General features: G+C 39.7%; 1 protein-coding gene across 8 annotated transcripts in view; it reads right to left on the bottom strand.

Annotated features, from left to right (window-relative positions):
- LOC148183476 (AN1-type zinc finger protein 5-like) overlaps nt 1-25093 on the bottom strand; it is a 38961-nt gene that overhangs the window by 2823 nt on the left and 11045 nt on the right. For 3 of the 8 annotated variants that reach the window (XM_088061514.1, XM_088061509.1, XM_088061510.1), the window contains exons 2-5: nt 20913-21076; nt 20410-20521; nt 19529-19626; nt 2599-2777 (exon numbers count right to left, since the gene is read on the bottom strand). In XM_088061514.1, the coding sequence (XP_087917640.1) occupies nt 2599-2777; nt 19529-19626; nt 20410-20521; nt 20913-21069 (546 nt within the window). In that variant the 5' untranslated portion in view covers nt 21070-21076. Of the gene's footprint in view, nt 1-2598; nt 2778-19528; nt 19627-20409; nt 20522-20912; nt 21115-21163; nt 21269-25093 lie in introns of those variants that run through there. The other 5 variants (XM_088061508.1, XM_088061511.1, XM_088061513.1 and 2 more) reach the window with 5 other exon arrangements.

Genomic DNA, 25093 nt, shown 5'->3' with positions numbered 1-25093 from the left:
TCTGTTAGTTTACTTCGAAAAATTAAATTTTTTATGAGCTGTTTTAAAAATACTTTAAATACCCAAATTAGTGCAGAGGAAACACAAGAAAGATGTGTTTGCAGGCAAACTTTAATGCATACAACTCAGAGAGTCTGTCCCTGTTCAGTTTTCCTGGACACTCAATTGTATGATTACATCTATTGTTTTAAAAAAATAATGAACAAACTATAAAATACACTCCATAATTAATGATTGAGGATATAGGTTTTAAAGGACTCACTTGTAACCAACTTTATGCACGCAAATATGATTTCTTAGTTAAGATACTTTTGGATCAGTAAGCATTGCATTTTGAAAGTGGAATTTTCCACATCATGAACCCCTTATAAGGGGGTTAACTATAGTTAACATTTTATTATCCTTACTATTAATACCTGCTCTTATAAGATTTTATTTCTATTATGTTCATATGCCTATTACTACTAACACAAAGCCTCACAAATCCAAGCCCTATTTCACAATTCATTTTAGAAGTGAACAAAGAGAGTATCCAGTCAGTTCATATTTCAGATTGTAAACAAGATTCAGTAGTAACAAACTTTTAGAGGCAACAAGGAACTTTCAGTGTTCATACCCAAAAAATCTTATACAGGAAATTGGTATTTTCTTATACAATATCATAGCTGCAAGTCCTAGGGAACAACTCAAGCTCTTTACTGACTTTATTTTTGAACATTCTATAGATTCTTCTAGAAAGTGTGAAGAGTTCAGCATCAACACTATTTTGTTAATTCTGAGGACAACAATACTATCCAGTCTTGGATATATGTTTTTTGCATACTTAAACATGCTATTAATAAAAAGCAAAGGTATGGCACTACAATAATAACTGTTATTAATACTTTTCAGAGTAATTTCGACAGCTGTTTTTTTTTTTAATTAAGCAATTCTTCTGTCTTGACAATTAATATTTTCAAAATGAACAGATATAACCTTTTGAACTCATCTTTAAACCCCAAGGAAAGTATTGTTCAGTATCAGATAATCTAGTTGAAAGCCTATGACCAAAAAAAATCAGGTTAAAAACACTGACACCACAGTGTAAGCCTGTTGGATACCACACACCTTAGCTGACAGAAATTAAGAAATTGACTAAACATCTCCCAAATCAAGCAGCATGGTCAAGCTCCTTTTTGATTTGTTATATTACCAGTCTGTTAAAAAAGAAATGCTAGTTGTAAGCTATGGCAGATGGAAAAAAGGAACCTTCCAATTCTCTGGTGGAGTGAGAGAGTGAGCAGCTGTGTGTGCTTAGCTGTCTACTAGGGTTAAACCACAACAGACCTTTCTGGCACCCAACAAAAGGCTTGAAGGGTTTGACATAACAACAGACTTGAGTGGAATGTGCTAGGTCAAATTTACAGCTGTTAGTGCTGTTTAACTAGTAATCAGCAGGCTCCCAGGCTTGCCATGGGCTTGCTTGCCTGACTACAAATTAAACTCTAGTGCTCATTAGTGGCTGATTTTTGCTTTTGCTGCTTAGCATCTTACTTTGCTGTGCCTGGAAACATTTTGATAACAGCAATGACCATACATGCACATGGGCTGGCAAACAGCCAGGGCATTGCTGCTGTGCTGGACAGGCTGGAACTCTGTGTGAACTCAAAGGGAGTCATTCCTTTCATTGTGTGAAGTCAAAGGGACTGTGACCTGTGGATAAGTCCCCATGGGAACAGGATACCCTGAAGCATCCGTGGCCATGGTCACATCTGTGCCAGAGTAGGTGCACGTCTAAAAGGATTGTAGCTCAAGAAGTCCACACTGGAGAAGGTATACTGTTGCTATATTTCATATATTAGTAAAGGCCTGTCTGCACAAACCAGTCTTTGAAATAAGTCGTGATATTAAAGGCTAAAGTCCTTGAAACCTTCCTGCAGAAGAGAGAGTAAAGCAAAACAATATCCTTGTGTACAGGAGGAAAAATGTAAACCTATGTACATTAGCCAATGGTAACTTGCTTGGCCCGCGGACCCTGTAGAACCCTATATAAGTGTGCTAAAGATAGAAATAAACGGCGTTCACGTTTACTTCTGTGAAGGGTTGTGAATAGCTGGCGGTCTCTCAATATTTGGCGCTCGAATGGGACACTCTGCGGGCAGGGGGTCTTCGGTGGGTCCACGCATGGTGGGACGAAGCCTTGGACCAAGGTTGGTGGAGCGGATCGGAGCGCAGATAGACGCTGCCTTGGATCAGTACTGGATAGGCGACCCGCGAATAAAGGGGGGTGAGTCGCTGGAGGAGTCCGAAGGCAGAGGGGTAAGAGAGGGGTCGCGACCCTCCCCCCACCATGGCCGCAGGAAAAATGAATGTGGAGTCTGTGGCAGCTAAAAAACTGCTTCTTTGTATTCTCGTTAAACGAGGTAAAGCAGCCCGGGAAAACGACCTGGATATGCTCATTATATGGGCTAATTATCATGGGCATTTAGTAGTGCCCCCACTGCTCTTTGCAGTTGATGAATGGACGGAAATAAGGGCTCTGATCTGGGAAACGGCAATCATGGAAAAGAGTAAAGACGTAGTAGCGCTCGGTTCGATATGGAAACTTGTGTTGGATACCTTAAAAGATAGGAAGGCGGAGTCCAGGGTCGTAGCCGCCACCTTAGAAGCCATGGCGTGGCCCGAGACAGACGTGCCGCAGCAGTCACCTCCTGACACACCAATCAGCTGTCTGGGTGCTTTCTTTGGGGTTGGGCACGTTCGGCCAGCGAAGGGGCTCACAGGGAGGCAGCGTAGCACTGTATCGGAACATTTAAAATCTCAGGAGTGTGTCGGGGCGAGCAGGACCACCTCAGCAGAGCCCAAACCGGAAGTTTTTCCGCCGAATGCGGATGTAGAAATGACTCGTCTCCGGAAGGAGACGGCGACAGCCCCAGGTGGGCGGAGCCTCATACGTCATCAGAAATCAGAGCCCCAGATTGCCAGCTCCCATCTACTGTTCACTGGGGAAAGCTGCAGGACGTCCCTCTCCCCCCTTGGCGTGTTGATACATTCAACAGACAGGCAACCACCGGCAGGAGAAGAATCAGTAAATTGCAATGGTGCATTTAAAAAAGATCTATTAGGGAGGCAACAACAAATAGAATAGCTCGTGCACCAGCTGCAAGCTCAGATTGAGCAGACACTACGTGAAAACAAAGTACAGTGTTATCAAGAGAAAGTAGCTTGGCATCAAACATCGAAATAACGAACAGAATCTGTTCAGTTACGGCAGGATGTGATACATCCGGAACTATTTGCTTCACTTTTGGAGTCACTTTTAACACTACAATCTTATTTAAGTTCCAACCTTACTACCCTGGAAGAAAAGAAGCCAAATTTAGATTGGTTTCCACCCGAACCAGAGATAAAATGGGGGAGCTCTGAGGTGTGCGCAGAGAGCGGAGGCACCCCCAAGGCAGAGGCAGTGCAAGAAAAGTTCCAAGGCCACGCTGAAAAATTACAGGAGCAGTTGAGCAGAAACAGGTGGCTCAGACAGCTTCAAAGAGAGACAAAATAGCCAAAAAATCACTAACTATATGGTATCTAGTTCAAAATTCATCACTGTAATTAGAAGTTGATAAGCTGCAATGGTCACCGTTGTTAGCACCTGGCCATGAGACACTTTTCGTGTAACATCGCCTGCTTTTGTAAAAATCGTGCCCTTTTTCCTCTACTGCAAACGACGAGAGAGAAATTGAGAGAAAAACTGTATGTGTTAATCTTGTGAGGTTTTTTTTTTCTTTCTCTCAGTTTTTCCTCTCTGCGAGAGTATGTGTGGAGGATGTGAAGAAAGATAGCAGCAGAGAGAAGCAGCATAGCGGGCAGTCCACCCCCCTGCTCCCTCTCTAAGAAAAAGCACCGGGATAGTACCCAGTTTGTTAAAAAGTCATGATTCATTGGTTTTTTTAAACTGGTTTTATATACCCTTTTAGAGTTGATTTTGTGTTTTAAGTAATTATGAGTTGATGCAGTTGCAGTTTTTAGAGTTTTACTAGAGAAATTATTGTGATTCTTTGAAAGTTAAAAAAAAAAAAGAAAAAAAAAGTGTTTAAGGTGAATATTAACAGAAGTTACCTTGCAATAATTAGCTTTAAAACCTAAGGTTAAAAAATATGGTATGATTTACAGCTACTAGGAAAACCTTCCAATTAATGTTATCTACAGAAGAGATTTGTGGTTTAAAAAATAATTAGTTAAGAGAACTTTACTGTACAAGACAAAGTTAAGTTAGAGCATATATTATCTATTTGCTTGTTTTCTCCACAATTTTAATAAGGTAATTTCAATGTGAGTCCTTTTGTTATATAAAACACATAGAACTGCATATATACAAATTTAGATTTTGGATTTCAATTAAGAATTGGACTTTATGTTTCTGAAAAGTGCTACAAAAGCAAAATGGCAACTTGCCAAATCCTGTGTTGTGGTTTTTCTCTAGAAAAACTGTGCTTTAAAATCCTAACCAACTTAAGCATATACTAGGCAAATTCCTGCTATGAATAAGTATTTTTAGTAACATTTGCAGTTATTGTGGGTTATTCTCAAAGCTAGATGACATAGAATTGTGATGTATTTGTTACATTTTTATAATCTTTATAGTGAATCCATGTTATTGTTATATTGTGTTTAAAAGGTATATATCAAACTTTTAGTTGCCTTTTGTAGTAACAGAATAAGATTAAGTTATTCTCTTATTCAATATAGATTAAGTGTTAATAGAATTAAGGATAGTCAAGTTTTATTATGTTTAGGCTTGAATGTTTTTAAGTTTTATGACTTAGATATTCTTTTAAGGTTAAGTTTTGTTATTTCCTTTTGTTATAATTAATTTTATTAGGTTTAAATATTGTTTAATTTAAATTTTTTTATGTTTTATTGGAGACACTTGTCTAAACTGCAAAGTATAGTTATTTTCCTAGAGAAATGAAGATAGCTACAACTGAAACAGCTGTGACAGAACGCTGATGAACACCTGCTTGTGGATAAAAGTGAATGCAGTCTGTGACACCCTTGACTTCATCAGGAGTTCTATTGGTTGTTGCAATCTCTGCAGTTTTGTTTGTTATAGCTTTCTTATTTTTCAGTGTTTCCAGAATTCCAAGAAAATGTACCATTGCTGAGAATCAGCTGCCATGGGAGAGGCTTCAAATTAAACCAACTGCTGCATGGTTTAATTGGTCTGGTACCTAAGGCTCCTGATCATTTGCTTTGTACAAATGCATTTTAACAGTTTGCTGTGCTGTAAGCATCTCATAGCTGCTACTATTGGGAACCTTGTTTTAGAAATGAGTTAAGAGGCATCTTTCCAGTTTAAAGCCTAGGCCCTGGCCAAGCCTTGACTTTACCTGGACAGAATGTTTGCCAACAGATCCAGATGTTTTCTGTACCAAATCAGTATTTGAGTCACTTTTTGACTCAGCAATTTGACCCTGTTAATATGACAGCTGGATCAATTTTGAAGTGGGCTTGGAGAATCATTTCTGGAGGTGGTTATCCAATCCTTCACTGATTTTTTTTTGTTTCTGTTTGTTTGCAAACTATGGGATGCTGGTGCAGTGTTTTAGTAATTAATAGTAGTTTTGTATTACATATGTTATTAATAATGTTAATGATTTGATTGATTTTTAACTGCTATAAGTTCTAATTCATTCTGTATATGGTTTTGTGTTAATGTTGATGTGTATAACAGAAGTACATCTCATTTTTATTTTTAAAAAAAAAAAAAAAAACAGGGGAAATTGATGCCCTAAAAGCATTTAATTAGTGTAATTCATTAACTTCAAGGGGAGAAGTGTCTGTGTTTTGTTGGCAGGTTCAAAAAGGTCATCTGTTCATCTGACAAGACTGTGTGCCTCTGAACACATGAGATCCAGTGAACAGAGATGTCATCACACAGCTTTGGTACTCCAGACATGGATCAGAAGTGAACCAGTCAGGACACAGTTGTGTCTGAACACTACACAGACAGTTGCCAACAGAAATTTTATGTTGTTATTATGATATTGTGTCTACAAATTTTTTTTCAGTTATCTTCTGTTTTAAGATTTAGAAGGATGTGAAGAACAACCTGAACATCGAACCCCTCAGTCACCGATCAGTTGCCAGCTGACATCACGGGAGTGGTGAATGTTCCAAGACTGAATCGTGTTAAATCATAGTCTGTTTGTGAAGGAAATTCTGCAGAAAATCTAAAAAAATGTAGAGACTCCATCTAACTGTATATAAAGCAAATTGTAGTTGTGTGTTTTTACCCTTTCAGCAAATTGCTTTCACGCTTAGACTACATATATACCAGAGCACGTGTTTTAAAAGTAGTTAGATAATAGTTTAAGATAAAGAGTTTAGCCTGTGTAGTAATTGTTATATTAGTATAAAGTATAAGCATTCCCCCCCCTTCAAGAGGTAGTGTAAGCATCTTTGAAAGTTCATTTAACGTTTAAGTTTTAGCTGTGAGTTTGCAAGTATGGTGTCATTTACATGGTAAACTGCTTATGGTAATTGTGCTGTGTATAGTCCCAACCAACTGTCTGCTAACTAACATCCAAAAGCGACAGAACATATGGGTCACTCTGGCACATTGAACTGGCCAAAGGTCAATGTGTTTGAGCCTAGCCACACCTGGAGATCCTTTTTGCACCTGTCTCGTAGGAGTCCCTGAATGGGATCCTCCAGCATTTAAAGCTTTATTTGGTGATGAGACTCGACTGAATCAATTGGCAATGTAACTAGAGTGCAATCGCACTGTTGGCTTCACATTAGGACAACTTGAAGCCTGCTGGCAAGTGAAAATTATCAAAGTTCTCAATGTTACCGTAGGGCCCCCAGAAGTATTAGATTTATTAGGTTCCACCAATACCTCAGGTGGATGGATAATGTTTGAACCCCTGACAAAAAGTCATTCCAACAATGTAATGCAGCACTGGGCTGCAGTCAACCCTATAGCTGATCTCGTTACTCACACTGAAAGTAAAGCCTTTATTCATGGTGCAATCTCACAGGACAATTACCAAAGCGATTACCTAGTTCCATATTCCTAATCTGTGGAGATAGAGCATGGAATGAGATTCCTGCTAGTCCACATAGAAGACCCTGTTATCTTGGGAAACTTACTTGGTTCCATCCAAGCTTACACCAGTTGCTGAATGTAGCTGATAAAATAAAAAACATCAAACAGTCAAAGTGAAGCCTGAATGAATTAAGGCTCAACAACTCTAAAAAAGGGCTCACTTGTTAAACTAAGAAAGAATTTAACTTAACATCCACAGTGTTAAGTGAACTTTCAGCCAATGTGAGTAGTGTACATCATGCAGTATTACAAAATCGAGATGCAATTGACTTTTTGCTCTTAGCACAAGGACATGGTTGTGAGGAGTTTGAAGGCATGTGCTGCTTGAATCTTACTGATCATTCAGTTTCCATCCATAAGCAACTACAACAGCTACAGGATGGGTTACATGCCCTGAAAGAAGATAGTGACCCCATTGGAATTTGGTTCGCCAGCTGGGGTATCACTGGATGGTTGAGGTCTCTTGTGCTAGAAGGGGGACGGACTTTACTTATAATGTTAATTGGGCTGAAAGTCTAAGTTGTACGTTATCTTGTCTTCATAAGAGTATAGAATGAGTCACATCCAAAGCCTGGTTTGTGCAAAAAGAGAAAGGGGAAATTGTTGCTATATTTCATATATTAGTAAAGGCCTGTCTGCACAAACCAGTCTTTGAAATAAGTCGTGATATTAAAGGCTAAAGTCCTTGAAACCTTCCTGCAGAAGAGAGAGTAAAGCAAAACAATATCCTTGTGTACAGGAGGAAAAATGTAAACCTATGTGCATTAGCCAATGGTAACTTGCTTGGCCCGCGGACCCTGTAGAACCCTATATAAGTGTGCTAAAGATAGAAATAAACGGCGTTCACGTTTACTTCTGTGAAGGGTTGTGAATAGCTGGCGGTCTCTCAGTAGTATACCTTGAAGTATCTGTGGCTGTGGATCAGTCTAACATAGCAGGTACACTTCTGAAGGGACTGTTGCTGTGGGTAAAGCCACACTGGAGCTGGTACATCTCTGAAAGGATTGTGGCCCATGAAAAAGGCCATGCTGGAACAGGTGCACCTCAAAGCAACTGTGGCTATGGATAAGTCTGTGCAGCAGAAGGTATACCCTAAAGAGACTGTGGCTCGTAGATAAAGCTCCATTTGGAGCAGGCACACTCCTAAGGGACTGCAGTCCATGAATAAATCCAAGTCAGACCAGGGGCAAGGGGAGGAGTTCATTGCCATGTTAAACCCTATGTCCTGGTACAAAGGGATTAATGGTAGAGATTGTAATAGATATGCCTTTAAACTGTTGTAATCTGGTATTTGAGTTACATGTTATAGGATGTACTTCTAGCAGGAACCACCTGAACCAATGGAGGACAAACCTCACAAGAAGCAGTGCAAGTGCAGCAGTGACCAGATTTGAGCTCACTGATCCATCAAGACAAACGTGATAGCGTATTAGGTAATTTTGTGTCACAAAAGAAAGATTAAAAAAAAATCCATCTGAGGGAAAATGTTATCAGCTACTACAAATATACTTACTTCCTCCTCTACATAAATATACTGACCCTGAGGTTAGCTTAGTTGGTTAGAGCATGGTGCTAATAATATCAAGGTGACAGGTTTGATCCCTGTGTGAGCCATTCACTTAAGAGCTGGACTTGAAATCCTTGTGGGTCCCTTCCAGCTCCTAATATTCTGTGAACTCTGTGAAACAGGTGTTCACTGCCACAACCAGCAACATGGGAAATAGGAAGCAATGATGATAATCCAAAGTGCAAAGGCCCATTTCCGAAAAGAGCTGCCAAACAGGATCCTTCCTCCACAACTAAAACATATTCCAAAAACAAAAAGCAGGTAACATGCAGAAATGGGCAACTGAAAAGTCCCAACACAAGGAGATTTCACAGGGTGCCCTAAATCAAAATTGTTCAATTTATTACTCAACACAGATAACACCTGCAAAAAGTAGGCATCCACCCACTTTTATGTCAGCAGTTTGATCTAATAATGGGTTTTAATAATGAAGTCCTCAAAGTAGCTTTGCATAACAGCTAGAACAGGGACAACATCCTTTAACTAAAGCTCACACATAAAAACAACCCCCCCCATTTTTTCATCAAACTATCTCAAATAAAACGTAAGTTTTAGTTCTGACGTGACATTAGTACCCATATTCATCAGATACTATCCTGACAACTGCTTGTCACAAAAAGCTCCCTCTAGTATACATTAAACAAATTTTAAGCCAGAAATCATACTGTGTTAATCATCAGGCAAAGTACTCAAAGTGATTGCCATGGAATAAATCACTAGACAAAAGCTGAAACCATGGTAGGAAAATGGTTGTTACTGTCACCTGCAGACCCGCCTCCTCAGTACCAATAACCCTATTCATATGGAGCAAAGCTTTTTATCACCAGAACATGTTTTATTGCCTTAACAGAGGTTCTGTTGGCATGCTGTTGTGAGGTGCCTCAGGGAGGCAGAATTAGTTTCAGATAAGCATCGTGAAAGGAGAGGAATGGCTGTAAACCATGTGTGTGAATTTTGACCCCGTGTTGGGGGATGGGCATGTGAGCCCTGGATGAAGTTGTCCCACCCCGAACCCCTTGTGAAGGGTGGCCCAGGAGTTCTGATTGGGTTTGAGTCCCTGGGGGTTTCTCCCTTGTTGTGTTTCTAGTGGTCCCTGACCCTGAACTCCACCCTCAAAGGTGGAGACCCTCAAGAGTTCTGTCCCTCAAAAACCCCGGCTCTGCCTTTGTTCGGGGCTCTTTGTTCTGGATCTGAGTTTGTTCCCATGCTGAATAAATGGTTTCATGAACAAAGGCCCATCTCGTTGGTGTTCCATGCTGGTCCCCAGAACCCTGCTGCTTCCCTGGACGAGATCCTGAGGTTTGTGGACTACAACAGCATGTAGCCCTCTTCACCACCATGCTTATTTCTCTTGCCAGCCACCAGCTCAGATTACTAGATGAGGTTTGTTTCACTTCAATTTTAGGAGACCAGATCTCCTACTATAAGGTTGAAGAACTTGGGAGCAAAAAGAAGTTTCCAGAAATGGACATGATTTTTAAGTTTTATTAAGTAATACAACAATAAGTTAACCACAGGCAGTGTAAAATGCAGTGCCATCAGGAATAACAAAACAGGCATGGGGATGCCATTCAGAGGGACCAGGACAAGCTCAAGAAGTAGGCCCATGTGAATCTCCTGAGGTTCAACAAGGCAAAGTGCAAAGTCATGCATTTGGGTCAGGACAACTCCTGATATCAATGCAGGCTGGGGGATGCAGGGATTGAGATCATCCCTGTATAAGAGGACTTAGGGGTACTGGTGGATGTAAACCTGGATGGCAAAGGCAGGGACTGGGAGAACAAATAAGCATCCACTGTAGGAGAAGATCAGGTTTGAAAGCATCTAAGGAACCTGCAGGTGCACAAGTCCATGGAACCTGACAAGATGCATCTGCAGGTCCTGAGAGAAGTAGTGGATGAAGTGGCTAAGTCACTATCCATCATATTGAGAAGTCATGGCAGTCCAGTGAAGTTCTCATTGACTGGAAAAGGGGAAACATAACCCACATTTTTATAAACAGAAATAAGGAAGACCCAGGAAACCACAGGCCAGTCAGTCTCACCTCAGTGCCTGGAAAAATCGTGGAGCAGGTCCTCCTGGAGACTATGCTAAGGTACATGGGAAATAAGGAGGGGATTGGCGACAACCAACATGGCTTCACTAAGGAAAAATCATGGAGGTCTTTATGAAAGGGTTACAGGATTGGCAAATATGGGAAGAGTGACAAAAAAAAAAAATCTACCTGGGCTTATGCAATGCATTTGATATTGCCCTACACAACATCCTTGTCCCTAAAGTGGAGATGCAGAGTTGAGAGATGGACCACTAGGTAGATAGGAAATTGGCTGGATGGTTGCACTCAAAGAGTTGCGGTCAACAGCTCAATGTCCAAGTGGAGACCAGTGCACACTAGCATGGACCTGTTCATACAAGTCCAGAGATAGACCACTGAAAGGCTTCAGGATGGAGGGCTGGAGCACTTCTCCCATGAAGACAGGCTGAAAGAGTTTGGGCTGTTTAGCCTGGAGAAAGAAGGCTCAGGGAAGACCTTAGAGCAGCCTTCCAGTACCTAGAGGGCCTACAGGTAGGCTGGAGCAGGATTTTTACAAGGGCTTGTAGTGATAAGACAAGGGGGAATGGCTTTAAACTGAAAGAGGGTAGTTTACATTAGATATTAGGAAGAAATTCTTTACTGTGAGGCTGGGGAGGTCCTGGCACAGGGTTCCCTGAGAAGCTATGGCTGCCTCATCCCTGGAAGTGTCCAAGACAAGGTTGAATGGGGCTTTGAACAACCTGCGATAGTGGAAGGTTCCCTGCCCATGGCAGGGGGGTTGGAACTAGATGATCTTTAAGGTCCCTTTCAACCCAAACAATTCTACAATTCTATTATCATAAATGTGCTAAGATAAGGAACCAACCTAATCCTAGTACAAAAACTGCCTGAAAAATAAAAATACAAACAAAACCCCCACAAATACAACTGTTACACTGTATATTTGGGAACATTTACTTCATTCAGTCGCTAAGTAAGATGCATCTTCAAAGCAGACAGAGGGAGAACAGCAAGGTTACTTATGATTGGAAGTAAACCACAAGCTACAGCATGACAGCTGTTCAACCTACGCAAAGAAAGGTCCTGCAAATAGGAAGACTAATGCTACACTGGCCCCAAAGTATTAAACCCACAGTGATTGAGACTTCTGAAAAAGCAATAACTACTGTACTAACAGGCTCAAGAACAATGTATACCAATGAGCAAGGAATCAGGCAAAGGGGACAAGAAACCTGCATGGATGAATACAAAACTCCTGTCGTTACTCAAACACAAGCAGGAAACACACAGGAGGTGGAAACAGTATCAAGCCACTTGGAATTAATATAGAGAGGTGTCGCGTTCTGCAACCGCAGGATCATGTCCAGAGAAGCTACAGTTACTAAGAACCAGCATGGGACATTAACGAGATGGGCTTCTGTTCATGAAACCGTTTATTCAGCATGGGAACAAATTCAGATTCAGAGACAGAGAGCCCCGAACAAAGGCAGGGTGAGGGGTTTTGATGGACAGAACTAGGTGGAGTTCAGGGTCAGGGACCACTAGAAACACAGCAAGGGAGAAACCCCAGGGGCTCAAACCCAGTCAGAACTCCTGGGCCACCCCTCACAAGGGGTCTGGGGTGGGGCAATTTCATCCAGGGCTCACACTGCCCATCCCCCAAAGCAGGAGGTCAAAATTCACACTAGCCGGGCTTACAGCCATGCCTTTCACTTTAACAATACTTATCTGAAACTAAATATTTGCCCCCCTGAGGCACCTCATAACAGAGAGGTTGTCAGAGTAAGTAGAAATGAGATGAGGAAGACCAAGGCCCATCAAGAATTAAACCTGGCCAAGGATGTCAAGGACAACAAGGACTTCTTCAAATACATCAGTGATAAAAGGAAAACTAAGGATAATGCGGGACCACTTCTAAATGGAGGGGGGATCCTAGTGATAGAGGATGCAGAGAAGGCAGTTACTGAATGCCTTCTTTGCATCAGTCTGCACTGACAAGGCCAGTGCTCAGGGATCTCTGACTCAGGAGACCAAGGTAAAGGTATATTAGAAAGAAGACTTTCCCTTGGTCAAGGATGATTGGGTTCATGAGACAGCAGTGCCCTTGTGGCCAAGAAGGCCAACAGAATCCTGGGATGCATTAGGAAGAGCCAGCAGGTCAAGGGAGGTGATCCTGCCTCTACTCAGCCCTGGTGAGGTCACATCTGGAGTGCTGCGTCTAATTCTGGGCTCCTCTCTTATGAGGACTGAGGGAGCTGGGCCTGTTCAGCCTTGAGAAAGAATGACTGGGAGGGGACCTCATCAATGTCTATAAGTATCTGAAGGGAGGATGTCAAGAGGGTGGAGCCAGGCTCCTCTTGGTGGTGCCAACCAATAGGAAAAGAGGCAATGGGCACAAACTGGAACACGGGAAGATCCACCTGAACATCAGGAAGAACTTCTTTACTGTGCAGGTGACTGAGCACAGGGACAGACTGCCTAGAAAGGTTGTAGAGTCTCCCTCATTGGAGATATTCAGGAACTGCCTGGACACAATCCTGTGCCATGTGCTCTAGGATGACCCTGCTTGAGGAGGGAGGTCAGACCAGATGGCCCACTGATCCCTTCCAACCTGACCCATTCTGTGGTTCTGTAACTAGACTCAGAACTGACAGTGGTTTTCCTTACACAAACCAATACAGCTGGAGCAGTTCATAAAGGACTGTATCCTGTGCAAGGGACCCATGCTGGAGCAGGTAAAATGTTCAAGAAGGAATAAGCAGCAGAGAACAGTTATGAACTGACTGCAACCCTCCATTCCTCGTGCATTACTCAGAATATAGGGAGAGAAGGTAGAAGAGTCTGGAAGTAAAGATTGGTCTTGGAAGAAAGGGGTAAAGGGAAGGCATTTTTAGTTCTCTTTTTATCTTACTATCATGCTCTATTTTTTAAATTGGCAATAAATTAAATTAATCCAGAAGGGACTACTAAAGTAACAGCAAGGTTTTAGAAGCTTCCTATAACCCAGAAAACTTAGCGAAAATAAAATAGAACCCTATCAGTTTAAAAAAATTCATTGACTTCCACAGTAATAGGAAGCAGAAAACATGCCAGTGAAGAGTGAAATGCTTGAGAGCATTAAAAAAAAAAAAAAAAGTTTTAAGTGTTCTAACTACATTTACATAAAGGTAAACTCCAACTCCTACCACAGAAGGACCAGAAAAAATAAAACAGAAGAAGGGATAAAGGTAATAGACAAAGAGCACCCAAAAGTCATCAGAAAAACATATAGATAGCACTTCCACAGCACCAAAACTGAAGACTATACTACAAATTACATAATTCTTATGCTGCACATTAACACAACTGACTTGTATATAAAGTTTGAGTCAATGAAAATAAGATGGACAGTATTTATTATGCTTTATGAAGCTTGACAATAAATATTTTATTATTTAGAAACTGCAACTGCTGTTCTGATCTACCTGTCCATGATAAAATGCTAAAGAATAAACTATATTCAATTTGATGCCAAAGAACTGGGATAAAATTTTTCTGCAGCATGAAACTAATCTCTCACATGCTCAACAGACACACTGAATATTTTTACTCTTACATGAATATAACAGATACCCCTATTTTAAGTATCACACTGAAATATGGTTTAGATTGGCTGCCATCAAGACTTGAGGCCTTTTGCACAACTCTCAAAAAGATCTGATAGCACATCATTCACAAAAAGCACAGGAACAGCAGTTTGGTCTCCAGTCTTATTCTTCAAGATAGACAACCTCAAGACTTCAAGGAGATTATTAGTTCCATTTCAGTTCAGAATTGTTTCAATTGAGGGCATCTACTTGAGCTACAGTGGACATGGGAAATGGGAGGGTAATTTTGAACACAAGACAAAGTTGATATATCTGATGATTTTATTGACAGCCACAAAAGAACTGTCTACAAGTAGCACCTACATTTAAATACTATAGCCATGTTTGAAAACAAATCAGGATCAGATATTAAAATAAGAAGCAAGCAATATAATCTATCATCTTGAACATTCAATAGCTCATAAGATATTCAGAATATTACTCAGAATAATTTCTGTAACACACTGTAAATTTCATAGCTACTGATTTTATCTGTAACACAAGTGAGGGCATCCCTTAACAGGGTCTTGCAGGTAAGATAGCTGTGGTGTTGAACATTAAAACAACTTATCATATTGGCTTGGTACATAGCCAAAAGAAAAATGAGCTAACCATAATCTCATTAATTTCATTGTATGACAACATTCAGGAGTGGGAAGACCAAGCTACAACATGGATGGAATAAGACTGTAAGTTAACAATGTTTGTGGAAGAATTTTTAACACTTATTTTACACAAGACCATATGCATTTCAAGTTCCAGTTCACCTTCTTCATAGGCAGCACTATTGCACAGCTGTGGCTTCAGAGTGATAACTCACCACACTGCTCTGTAAAACAAAGCTATTACTGGGTTCAGAAAAATAAGGTTTTTGATATGCACACTAGACTACTTAAGTCTGGAAACACTAACAGCCCTGAGAGGAGATTTATTCAGAAAGGGAGTGGCCCACAAAAATGCTAGAAATATGCTATGATACTTGATACAATGTGATTATTAGAACATACTTGCTTTCACAACAGTTGAGTTTTAGTGCTCAATATGCAAGTCAGCTCTCTTGTATGAATCTTTCATTGCCACTTAAAAATCTGCTTAAACAAAACAGGTTTCTTCAAGGCCTCTACTATGTCTCACCAACTTAGTAATGGCATTGCTCTGATGCAATAATCAATGCAAGGAAAGTAAATTAATTATATAAGGGGTTTTTGGCATTTAATTCCTGTAAGTTAGCATGGGAAAAAACCCCCACAAATATGAACAATATCTCTAGAATATTTTGGGTATATTCTGACTATGGTCAAGACTGAACGAAAATTAAATCCTTAGTTAAGAAGTGCAGAAGCAGATCAAAGGCCTATAAAATGCATTATATAATTAATGCCCAATTATGAATTGGAGTTTCGATAGAAAGGTATTTATATTTCATTGACTTCTACACAGTTCATCAGATAAGCAACTGAACACATGCCACAGTTCAATTACAAAACTACAACAAGCGACAAAGTTGAACTAAGAAATTACAAGTTAAAATATAGCATGTTAGACATCTAAATTATAACCAACTAGGCCAGTTATATCTGTTATGCCTTTCTTCCTTCAAGTGCTAAGATAGGATTCATTGCCTTCAGATCCGATTTGTTCTGAATGAGAATCCAGATTACAACCTCAACCTGAGAAAAACAAAAGAAAATTCAAGCCTGTTAAGATTCATTTTTTTCAACTTCAGAACCCTCTGGGATCAGATACTTAAAACCCAAACAGCAAGAGAGTATTCTTTTAGCCCACAGACTTAAAGACAATTGTGCAGACCTAACTATTTAGAACTTGGACTTGGAGAATAAGTCTTCATAATGCTTAAGACAAATAAACAAACCCAAACCTACTTTGCTTGAAGGCTACATATTTTGTTCCAGACCAACCATCTAATAGACAGTTATGAAATTCAATTGCCAAGGTGAGACTACAGATAAAACTATTTTCATTAGCAACACCATGACAGGCATTAGCTTAGAGAACTACATCTCATAGAAAGTATTAGCTTTGTTTTACGAGGTGACATTATCTACTCTATTATTGTTTCAGCTCCTTCTCAAGAGAGACCAACACATATTGGATGCTGCAGAAAAAGAAAGGAAAAAAAGAAACTAACCCAAACACAATAGGGATTTATAAAAAGTTGAGGCCAGCTTTTTTTGACTGCAAGACACAGGATCAATGTACTAGTAAATACAGCAAACACTTGACGTACCTTAAATGTCTGATAAACCCTTAGTAATCTAAAAACAGCAGACAAAGGCACTATTCTGCGCTGTCTAAAATCTGCTCCCAACTTGATGAACTTGAACTTTTAGATCAGCTGAAGATTGTTTCAAGAATTTAAGGATATGTACTAAGGAAGACAATTTTGTTATAGAAGTTTGTTTTCCAAACTTTTAAATTCCACAGTCATGTTCCAAATGTTCTCTATGTAAGCTTTAACAGAGCTTTGAATGGTTTCAAATCAGTTTCAAGCTGCAAGATTAATATATTGAGTTGCTTTTAGGGATTTTTTTTTTCTTCTTCCTATTCTAATCGATAGAGTGCTGTGTGACACTACCATTTAGTTGCCTTGTTATAAAGAAAATTAATATTGAGTCAACACAAATAGAAGACTGGCCTTTATAGTTAGCAAAATGACAAATCCCTATTGGCAATTTTAATAAGAAAAAATTCAGATATAACTTGACCACTACTACAAATTTATGCTTTTTTTCCTGCCTATCACTTTTTCAGGTCCCAATACATAACAAGACAATATGGGTTTATAAATATTGTAACAAAGTATAAATTTCTAAGTTACATACAATAAGTCTCTTCAGATAACACAAACTACAAGGAGCTGAAACATGTAAAAACTTCCTCAGTCTGTACATAACCAAAAAAGGATATAGTAAAAGCAACTGTAATTTATTTCATGTCACAATTTTAACATGACAACTAAAATAGTAAAATCCTGTATACAAAACCCAAGCAATTAACTATCAGCTGTAACAGCAGTCCTAAACAAAGACAAAGATGCATCTAATACATTGCTTAGTGGTACATTCTGGAATTTTCAACACAAAATAAGTAATTTTTATCTTCAGTTGTAGCAAACACATTTTCCTATTAAAAATCAGCTTTCAGTGTTTTAAGACTTTCAGAACTATTAAAATTAACAAGTATCAATATCTATAGATATCAAACAAGTACATTAAAATATCATATTGAATAAACTTCTATATAATGAACATTAATTCACTCGCTTTTTAAATTCAACATTCTTACTAAACAATTAATGCCATAAGTACTCTATATCCACATGTCCTGGGGTGACTTTACCTTTAAGATAGCTTTGAGAGCTAAAGAAGTTAAAGCTGCTGAAAGCTGATGCGAGTTTTTTCTTCTGACCAATTATTGGTCATTTCTGAGAATTGGCAGCGGTTTTAACCATTAAGAAGTGAGATCAACTTGTGAACACCACCTTAAGATGTAAAGCCAGGGTTCTCTTGTTCCCTTTGGTTTCTGGCTTCTGACGAGGTAACAGAGCTCCGTCTCGACCTCTTCCCCCCCTCCCCCTCCAGGCTGGACAAGGCCGCAGAGGGCGGGGGGGGGGGGGGGAGAAATGGAGCCGGCCGGCCTGACTTGGTTTGCAGTTTCTGCCGCTGAACTGAAACCTGACACCATGAAAATCTGCAGCTTTCCAAGACTTTAACTCTTTTACTACTTGGATGAGACTTACAGATTACTCCTTCTTTTCCCAGAGAGAGGGGAAGAGAGAGAGAGAGAGATAATCAACATAAAAAAAATACCATAAAACCATCAAAGACAGTAAAGAAAAAATTAAGTTTTAGATGGGGAAGAGAGAACAAGGAGATGTTTTATAAGCTGAAATATTTTTCTGTTAAAGCTATGAAGATGGACAAGAGTGTTCTGAAAAAAACTCCTTTAATTCATGACAGAGTATATTGGGAGGAATGGAGTGTTCAAAGTGTGGATTTTGAGCAAAAAGTGGAGTAATTATGATACAGTGAAGTGCTGGAACAGAGGGGGAGAAGTAATAGTTGAAGATTTGGGGCCGTTTGAGGCAAAGAGAAAACTTCCATTTCCAGAGAGGCTCACAGAGACATATGAAGAGAACTTTTGCCTTTGAATAACTCATCCTTAAAAATGACATCCCTAGACTCATTTGACCCATAACACACCTCAGAGTGATGTGAAATGTGAGGAGACAACTGATGGCAGATTTTTTCCAGGCAGCTGGCATCAGAGAAATAGAAAGCTATAACAGAAATAGTTTTCTTGTGAGAAACTCCATAGATTAGCAGAAGAAGACTTCTGTTTCTCTACAAAGACTGATGGAAAGACTCTAGCAGAAATTGGGACTGTTTTAAACACCAAAGTTCCAAAGTTTTTTGTCTCTATGTTGTCATGTAAACAAGAGAATGGTTGGGTAGTGGGGGAGAAAAGGGTTTTCTGGAGGTTTTATTCTGTTTTTCTTATTCTTGTAGTTTTGTTAATAAACTTTCTTTATTCCTTTTAAGTTTTAAGCCTGTTTTGCTCTTGTTCTAATCCATATCTCACAGCAAGAAATAAGTAAGTTTTCTAGTGATTTTTTAGTTGCTGCTTTAAAACCACAACACCACACAACAGCATTTCAGTTATATCTACTCTTTAGTCACTTAGTACAAGATCCTTTAGAAGTCTTTATTAGTATTTTAAATCAAGTATTCCCTTCTGCCCCATTCTCATCCTTCTGTAGAAGAATTAAAAACCTTGATCTTCAAATGCAACAAACCATTTTGATTACCACAAGTCAGCAGAAACTGTACTGCTAGGCTTTATAAAGAAATCAACACTGACTTCAAAATTGAACATCTTGCACCCAGATACAATTTAAGTGTCTTATTTTAAAAAATGAAGGTTTGATAGCCAAAATGCTCCTCAAGTGTCAAAAGTTATGTACTAAAATTGAACACACCTGAAAACTATGTTCTGGTACTAGTAAGTCTTCTTGATTCTGAGAGTATTAATACTTAAGAAGCATTCATGATCAACAATTCTTCAAGAAAATCACCACAGAGATGCTTATTTAAGAGAAAGTAAATAAATTGTCAGCTTCTGTTTAAGAGAAAGTAGATAAATTGTCAGCTTCTGTTAAGTCAGTTGTATCCAGCATTACTCTGCAAACATACCTGGCTCGATGTCTGCTTTTGGTGATACTTTCTCCTCTCTTGAAATGCTCATTTCTGTCATTTGCTGCATTACAGGTAAAGCAGCCACAGGCACATTTCTGTTTACATACAGTGAAATGGGTGATTCCATTAGTTTAGAGCACATAAGAGCTTAAACTGTCAAAATCCATCAGACTACCCGATCAGTTATCATTGATATACATTCCTGACCTGTACTTTTATCTCTTTCCTAGAAGACACTAAACAAACTGCAGCAAATGTTTCCCCAGATAAACAATAAATGTCCTTGTAAATGTAGTAGTCCAACATCAAACACTAATTAGTCCTAATTTATAAAGATTCATAAAGCACTGTAAAGTACACTGTCATTTTTTCCTCTGCAGAAACTCTCTGTAATAGGGCAATGCTACTTTAACTTGCTGTATACTCACAGTTCATTCAAACCTCAAAATAATAGCTTCATCTGGTAAAGGGTCTAGAAATCAAGTCTTATGAGGAACGGCTGAGGGTGTTTGGCCTGGAGAAAAGGAGGCTCAGGGGAGACCTTATTGCTCTCTACAACTACCTGAAAGGAGGCTGTAGTGAGGTGGGAGTTGGTCTATCAAGTAACAAGGGATAGGACAAGAGGAAATGGCCTCAAGTTGTGCCAGGGGAGGTTTAGATTGGATATTAGAAAAAATTTCTTCACTGAAAGGGTGGTCAAGCATTGGAAGAGGCTGCCCAGGGAAGTGGTTGAGTCCCCATCCCTGGAGGTATTTAAAAGCCATGTGGATGGGTCACTTAAGGATATGGTTTAGTGGTGGACTGGGAAGTGTTAGGTTAATGGTTGGACTCGATGATCTGAAGGGTCTTTTCCAACCTAAATGATTCTATAATCTTACCTTGATTTTCCAGATGTGCTACTAGCAGTGCCTTCACAGCTGCTTAAGCTAGCATCTGCTCTCTGTACAGATGGAGAGTCTGAGGTAGGACTGTTTGAACCACTAGCTGTCCCTATATAAGAGAAATATGAGAAGTTAATTAATTGTAAACAAAGTATAGAATACAAGTTAGTCAAGCAAGTTTTAATACAGTTATGAACCATTTCAAATCATTCCTCATTCTACTGAATCTTCTTAATATAGACTATATTGTTAATGACCAAAACACAAGGATTGTATAAGAAAACAACTGTAGCAGAGTAAGTAAAAATCCAAATTAAGGTTCAACACCAAGTAGGCCAGAATACATTACACAAAAAGCATCTTTATTTTTATTGTGATTTAAAGTATTATCCCCTTTGATATTTATAGTTTTAATATGCAGCTATCAGAAAATCTGAATACATCTCATCACCTATACATTATGTTTTCAAGACACACACAAAAAAAAGCACGTCTCAAACCTTTACCCATTGGGCTGATTCTACCACTATTCTGCTGTCGCTGAAGATGTTCTTTGTAGCAAACAGAACACATGCCATTTGTTCTAGGATTTCCATAAAATCCACATCCTGTACTACACAGCATGGGCCCTGGGGTCTGGTTTGTTTCCTGAGCCATTTCAATGCTGTAAATAAAACCAAGAACTGCATTAAGAACTGGCATTTCACCAAAGTTGATTACAGGGTTATAGAATTAAAGTAGGTCTGCTTACCTTGCCCACAAAAAGTGATATCAGCATTTTTAAAGATGGCTATATGGATGTTAATATATAATTCAATACTTCAATTGTATTGACAAGTAACATTGTCAGGAACATCTAAGAGAGGTAAAAAACATTATCATAGTTTAGTGGGTTGACCTTGGCTAGATGCCAGGTGTGCACCAAGCTGCCCTATCATTCCCCCTCCTTAACTGGTCAGGTGGAAAAAAAGACAATGAAAGGCTCATGAGTTGATATAAGGAGAGGGGAGATAATGCACCAATTACCATCACAAACAAAATAGATTCAATTTGGGAAAAATTAATTTATTACCAATTAAATCTGAGTGGGATAATGAGAAAACAAAATCAAGTCTTAAAACACCTTCCCCCCACCCCTCCCTTCTCCCTGGGCTAAACTTTACTCATAATTTTTCTATTCTCCCAGCCTTCCAACCCCCAGCATTACAAGGAATGAGGGTAGCAGTCAGTTACATGTCTCTGCTGTTCCTCCCTCCTCACATTCTTCCCCTGCTCCAATGTGGGGTCCCTCCCACAGGGAACAATCTTCCATGAATGTTTCTGATGTGAGTCATTCCCACATGCTGCAGTTCTTCACAAACTGCTTCAGTGTAGGTTCCTTCCACTTTTTCTTTCCATGAGGTGCAGTCCTTCAGGAACAGACTGCTCCAGCATGGGTCCTTCACAGCTACCAGCAAACCTGCTCCAGCATGGGCTTCCCTCAGGGTCACAGCCCCCTCTCCATCACCTGGAGCACCTCCTCCACTGATCTGTGAGCCTACAGAGTTGTTTCTCTCACACATTCTCACGCCTCTCTCTTCCAGCTGCTGTTGTGCAGCAGTTTTCCCCCCTTCTTAAATATGTTATCACAGAGGTGCTATCACCATTTCTGACTGGCCAGCAGCAGGTCCATCTTAAAGTCATCTGGCATTGACTCTATCTGACATAGCAGAAGCTTCTGGCAGCTTCTCACAGAAGCCACCCTGTGACCCCCCCACTATCAAAACCCTGCTTCACAAACCTAATACACACAGAAATACTGAGAAGAAATATACTTATGAGAAACCAAACTGTGTGCAGGTTATGACCAAATTTAATTAACTGGCCAACAAAAAATTTATTAACCTCTGAGCATTTACAGGGTAGGAAAAAAACCAAACAAACCACAGCTAGATGGGTAAAACAAGCAAGACCAAGTTTGGATCTACTAAACAGTTTTGGTAATTAGCAGAGTTTATTTTTGCAGACTCCAGAAGAACTGCTCCACATTTCCAGTAATGGTGATCTTGTATCATTCTGATGCTAATAACATTGTTAGCAGTTTGTATTTTCACAACATATTTGTTAAACAGAACAAAAATCACTGAAGGATGGGCAACAGTCATTTTAAAACTGTATTTTATATCTTTAGGGGACGGTTCTAAAACAAGACCTTTAACTTTGCTTAAATTGCATACATAGCCCAATACTGAATATTAACAAGCAACAACACATACAGTAGGCCCTCAAAACAGATGATCCAAAAGCATTACTGAAATATGCTTAAACCAAATTTTGCTCTTCCAAGAAAAATAAAACTATTTTAGACTGTTAAATACCTTCATTTGCACACTATATGCATTTCCAAAGAGCCAGTTAAATAATTTGTTTTTAAAATATAGGCAGACTTCTGCATCTATCAAAGGTAGGTAATTCTAACCCTCATCTCTGCCATCAACTGCAAAAGTTAGAAATAAAAATACTTCACCTTCACTGACAGCTGACCTCTGCAAAACAAGGCTAGTAGAAAAACTGATATAGCAACCAAATCCTAGTTTTATTGCCATTGGGAACTAAGAATATAATAATCAAGTAATCTACTACAAATTGAGGACACACTTGTCCTCCAAAAATTTAGATTTAGTGAAAGTACTGCCTATAGTACTTAGACATTTTAGTGAAAACTTCAGATTACTGCCTTCCTCTTTAAGGGCAGCCACAAAACAGGAAATTTGTCTGCTGATGCTCATGAAAACTCAAGCATACCAAACATGAATTAACTCTAGTGTATAAAGAAATACTTTTTATAACTTAAAATAGCCATACTAAAAGCTGTAACTATATATCTCAACAGTATGACAACTGCAATTGACAGCAGTATTTGTCTAGTTAATCTAAATTTCTGAGATCCAAGTAAATCAACAGCAGGAGAAAAGAGTAAAATCAATCTTCTTGCCTGCTGGTGGTCATGGGATTTCAACAATTTCTACCTTTGTTTCACTACTACAAAGCAAATTTGTACTTATTTTGATATACCACTTAAGAATTTGCAGTTTTACAGCCATACACCGAATCAGTGGGCACAACAGAAAATCTAAGACTTTAAAAAATATTCTCATCTTTATTGTAGCTCTATGTTATTATAACAAGTAAAGACTACTTCTGGCCTTATTACACGCAGGTACACTCAAAGCACTATCAAAAGTGCTAACACATTATCATCATCAATCTCATTTGATTTGCTCCACTCTCAAATTAGAATCTTTCAGCACTAAGTTTAGCTTTAGGTATTAATGATGTGTCCTGGGTTGATGACGTTAAATTGTATCCCCATTCGTCCACCTAACCCAGACACAGGTTTTGTATCCTTAAAATTCCATCTGAGAGTAAAAGTGAGTGGAAAAGAAGCACCGAGTCTGTTATCAGAGACTGTACTTGCTCCCCCCGCATCGGCAGTTTTGACTACAGCACAGACAGACAACAAGACACAGATCGCCTTGGCTTTCCAACTAGCCGGAGCAGAGAGGTCTTCCTGGACTCTTTTCTTTCCCTTTTTCTGAAACGAATCGAACCTGCTCTGGACTGGGGACTCAGGGGAGCACCGGGAGCTTGCACCCGTGGACTACCGGGAGCCCAGCCTGGGCAGCGGCATTTTCCAGCGCCAGAGGGACTGATAACAGAGCGAACACCCACAGGAAAGAGACCCTCTGAAGTTTGTCATCTCTTCTGAAGGGCGAGAGGTTTTGTAATGTGATATCGTTCATTTCTGTGCTGGGTAGTGCTGTGCCTGTGAAATAAACAGGTTTTTTCCACTTCTCTCAGAGAAATCTCTTCCCGAACCGGTTGGGGGGTGGGAGAAAAGGGCCACGTGGGTTTGCTTCCCGGGGGGGGCCCCCATTGGAGGTTTTCTCCCAAATTTGCCCTAAACCAGGACAAATACATTCATTGGCGTCCAGCGCGTGGCACGAGAGAGTGGAAAAACCCTGTACTGACTGTACTGAAGTGGCAATTACTTTGTATTGGGATAAGATAAAGCAGTCCCTAGCCATCCAGCCATGCTGTTTGAATTAATAATGTCTTTTGGGGTGCAGGCCTTCATGTGTTTCTGGTCGCTAGGCTTTTTTGAGGTTTTAATACCTTTATGGTCCCTTGGTTTATTTTCTTATCCACAACTAGCCCCGGTATTTTCCCTAACACATAGCTTTTACAGTAGAGGGGCATGGATTAGAATAGCTATTGGGCTGGGCCTAGTGATTATGATTTCCAAGAAGTTTATTCAGGTGCTGCAGTCTGTTCCAAATATAAAGGATTCATGGGTATGGTTATGCACCCAGTTTGTTGGAGGAAGAGCAGGGGATGAGGCTTTTCAACCTTTCCTTTCCTTCTTCTCCTCTGAATCGGTTACATCACTATTGGCGAGTGTTCAGTTTCCCCTGAATGTTAAAGAGACCATCTTTCTGGCATTTAATCTGGCAAGTTTCCTCTATACAGTCTTCAGCCTCTCTAGAATGAGGGCTGAGATTTCTAGAGGGACTGATGAGACCCCTGAACCAAGCATGGAAATACCTGAGTGGGGTGGAGAATGGGAGGATATGGGCCAAATCCTGAAGGAATTTTCTGACCCTGTAGGTTGGGACTTTCCACATGAACAAATTCTGAATCC

Source organism: Pseudopodoces humilis, chromosome 12 (assembly GCF_049639895.1).
Source record: "Pseudopodoces humilis isolate 2021_Gansu_Grassland_sample_001 chromosome 12, ASM4963989v1, whole genome shotgun sequence".
Taxonomy (NCBI): domain Eukaryota; kingdom Metazoa; phylum Chordata; class Aves; order Passeriformes; family Paridae; genus Pseudopodoces; species Pseudopodoces humilis.
Note: the sequence above shows the minus strand (reverse complement) of the source record. Positions and strands in the feature narration are given on the sequence as shown.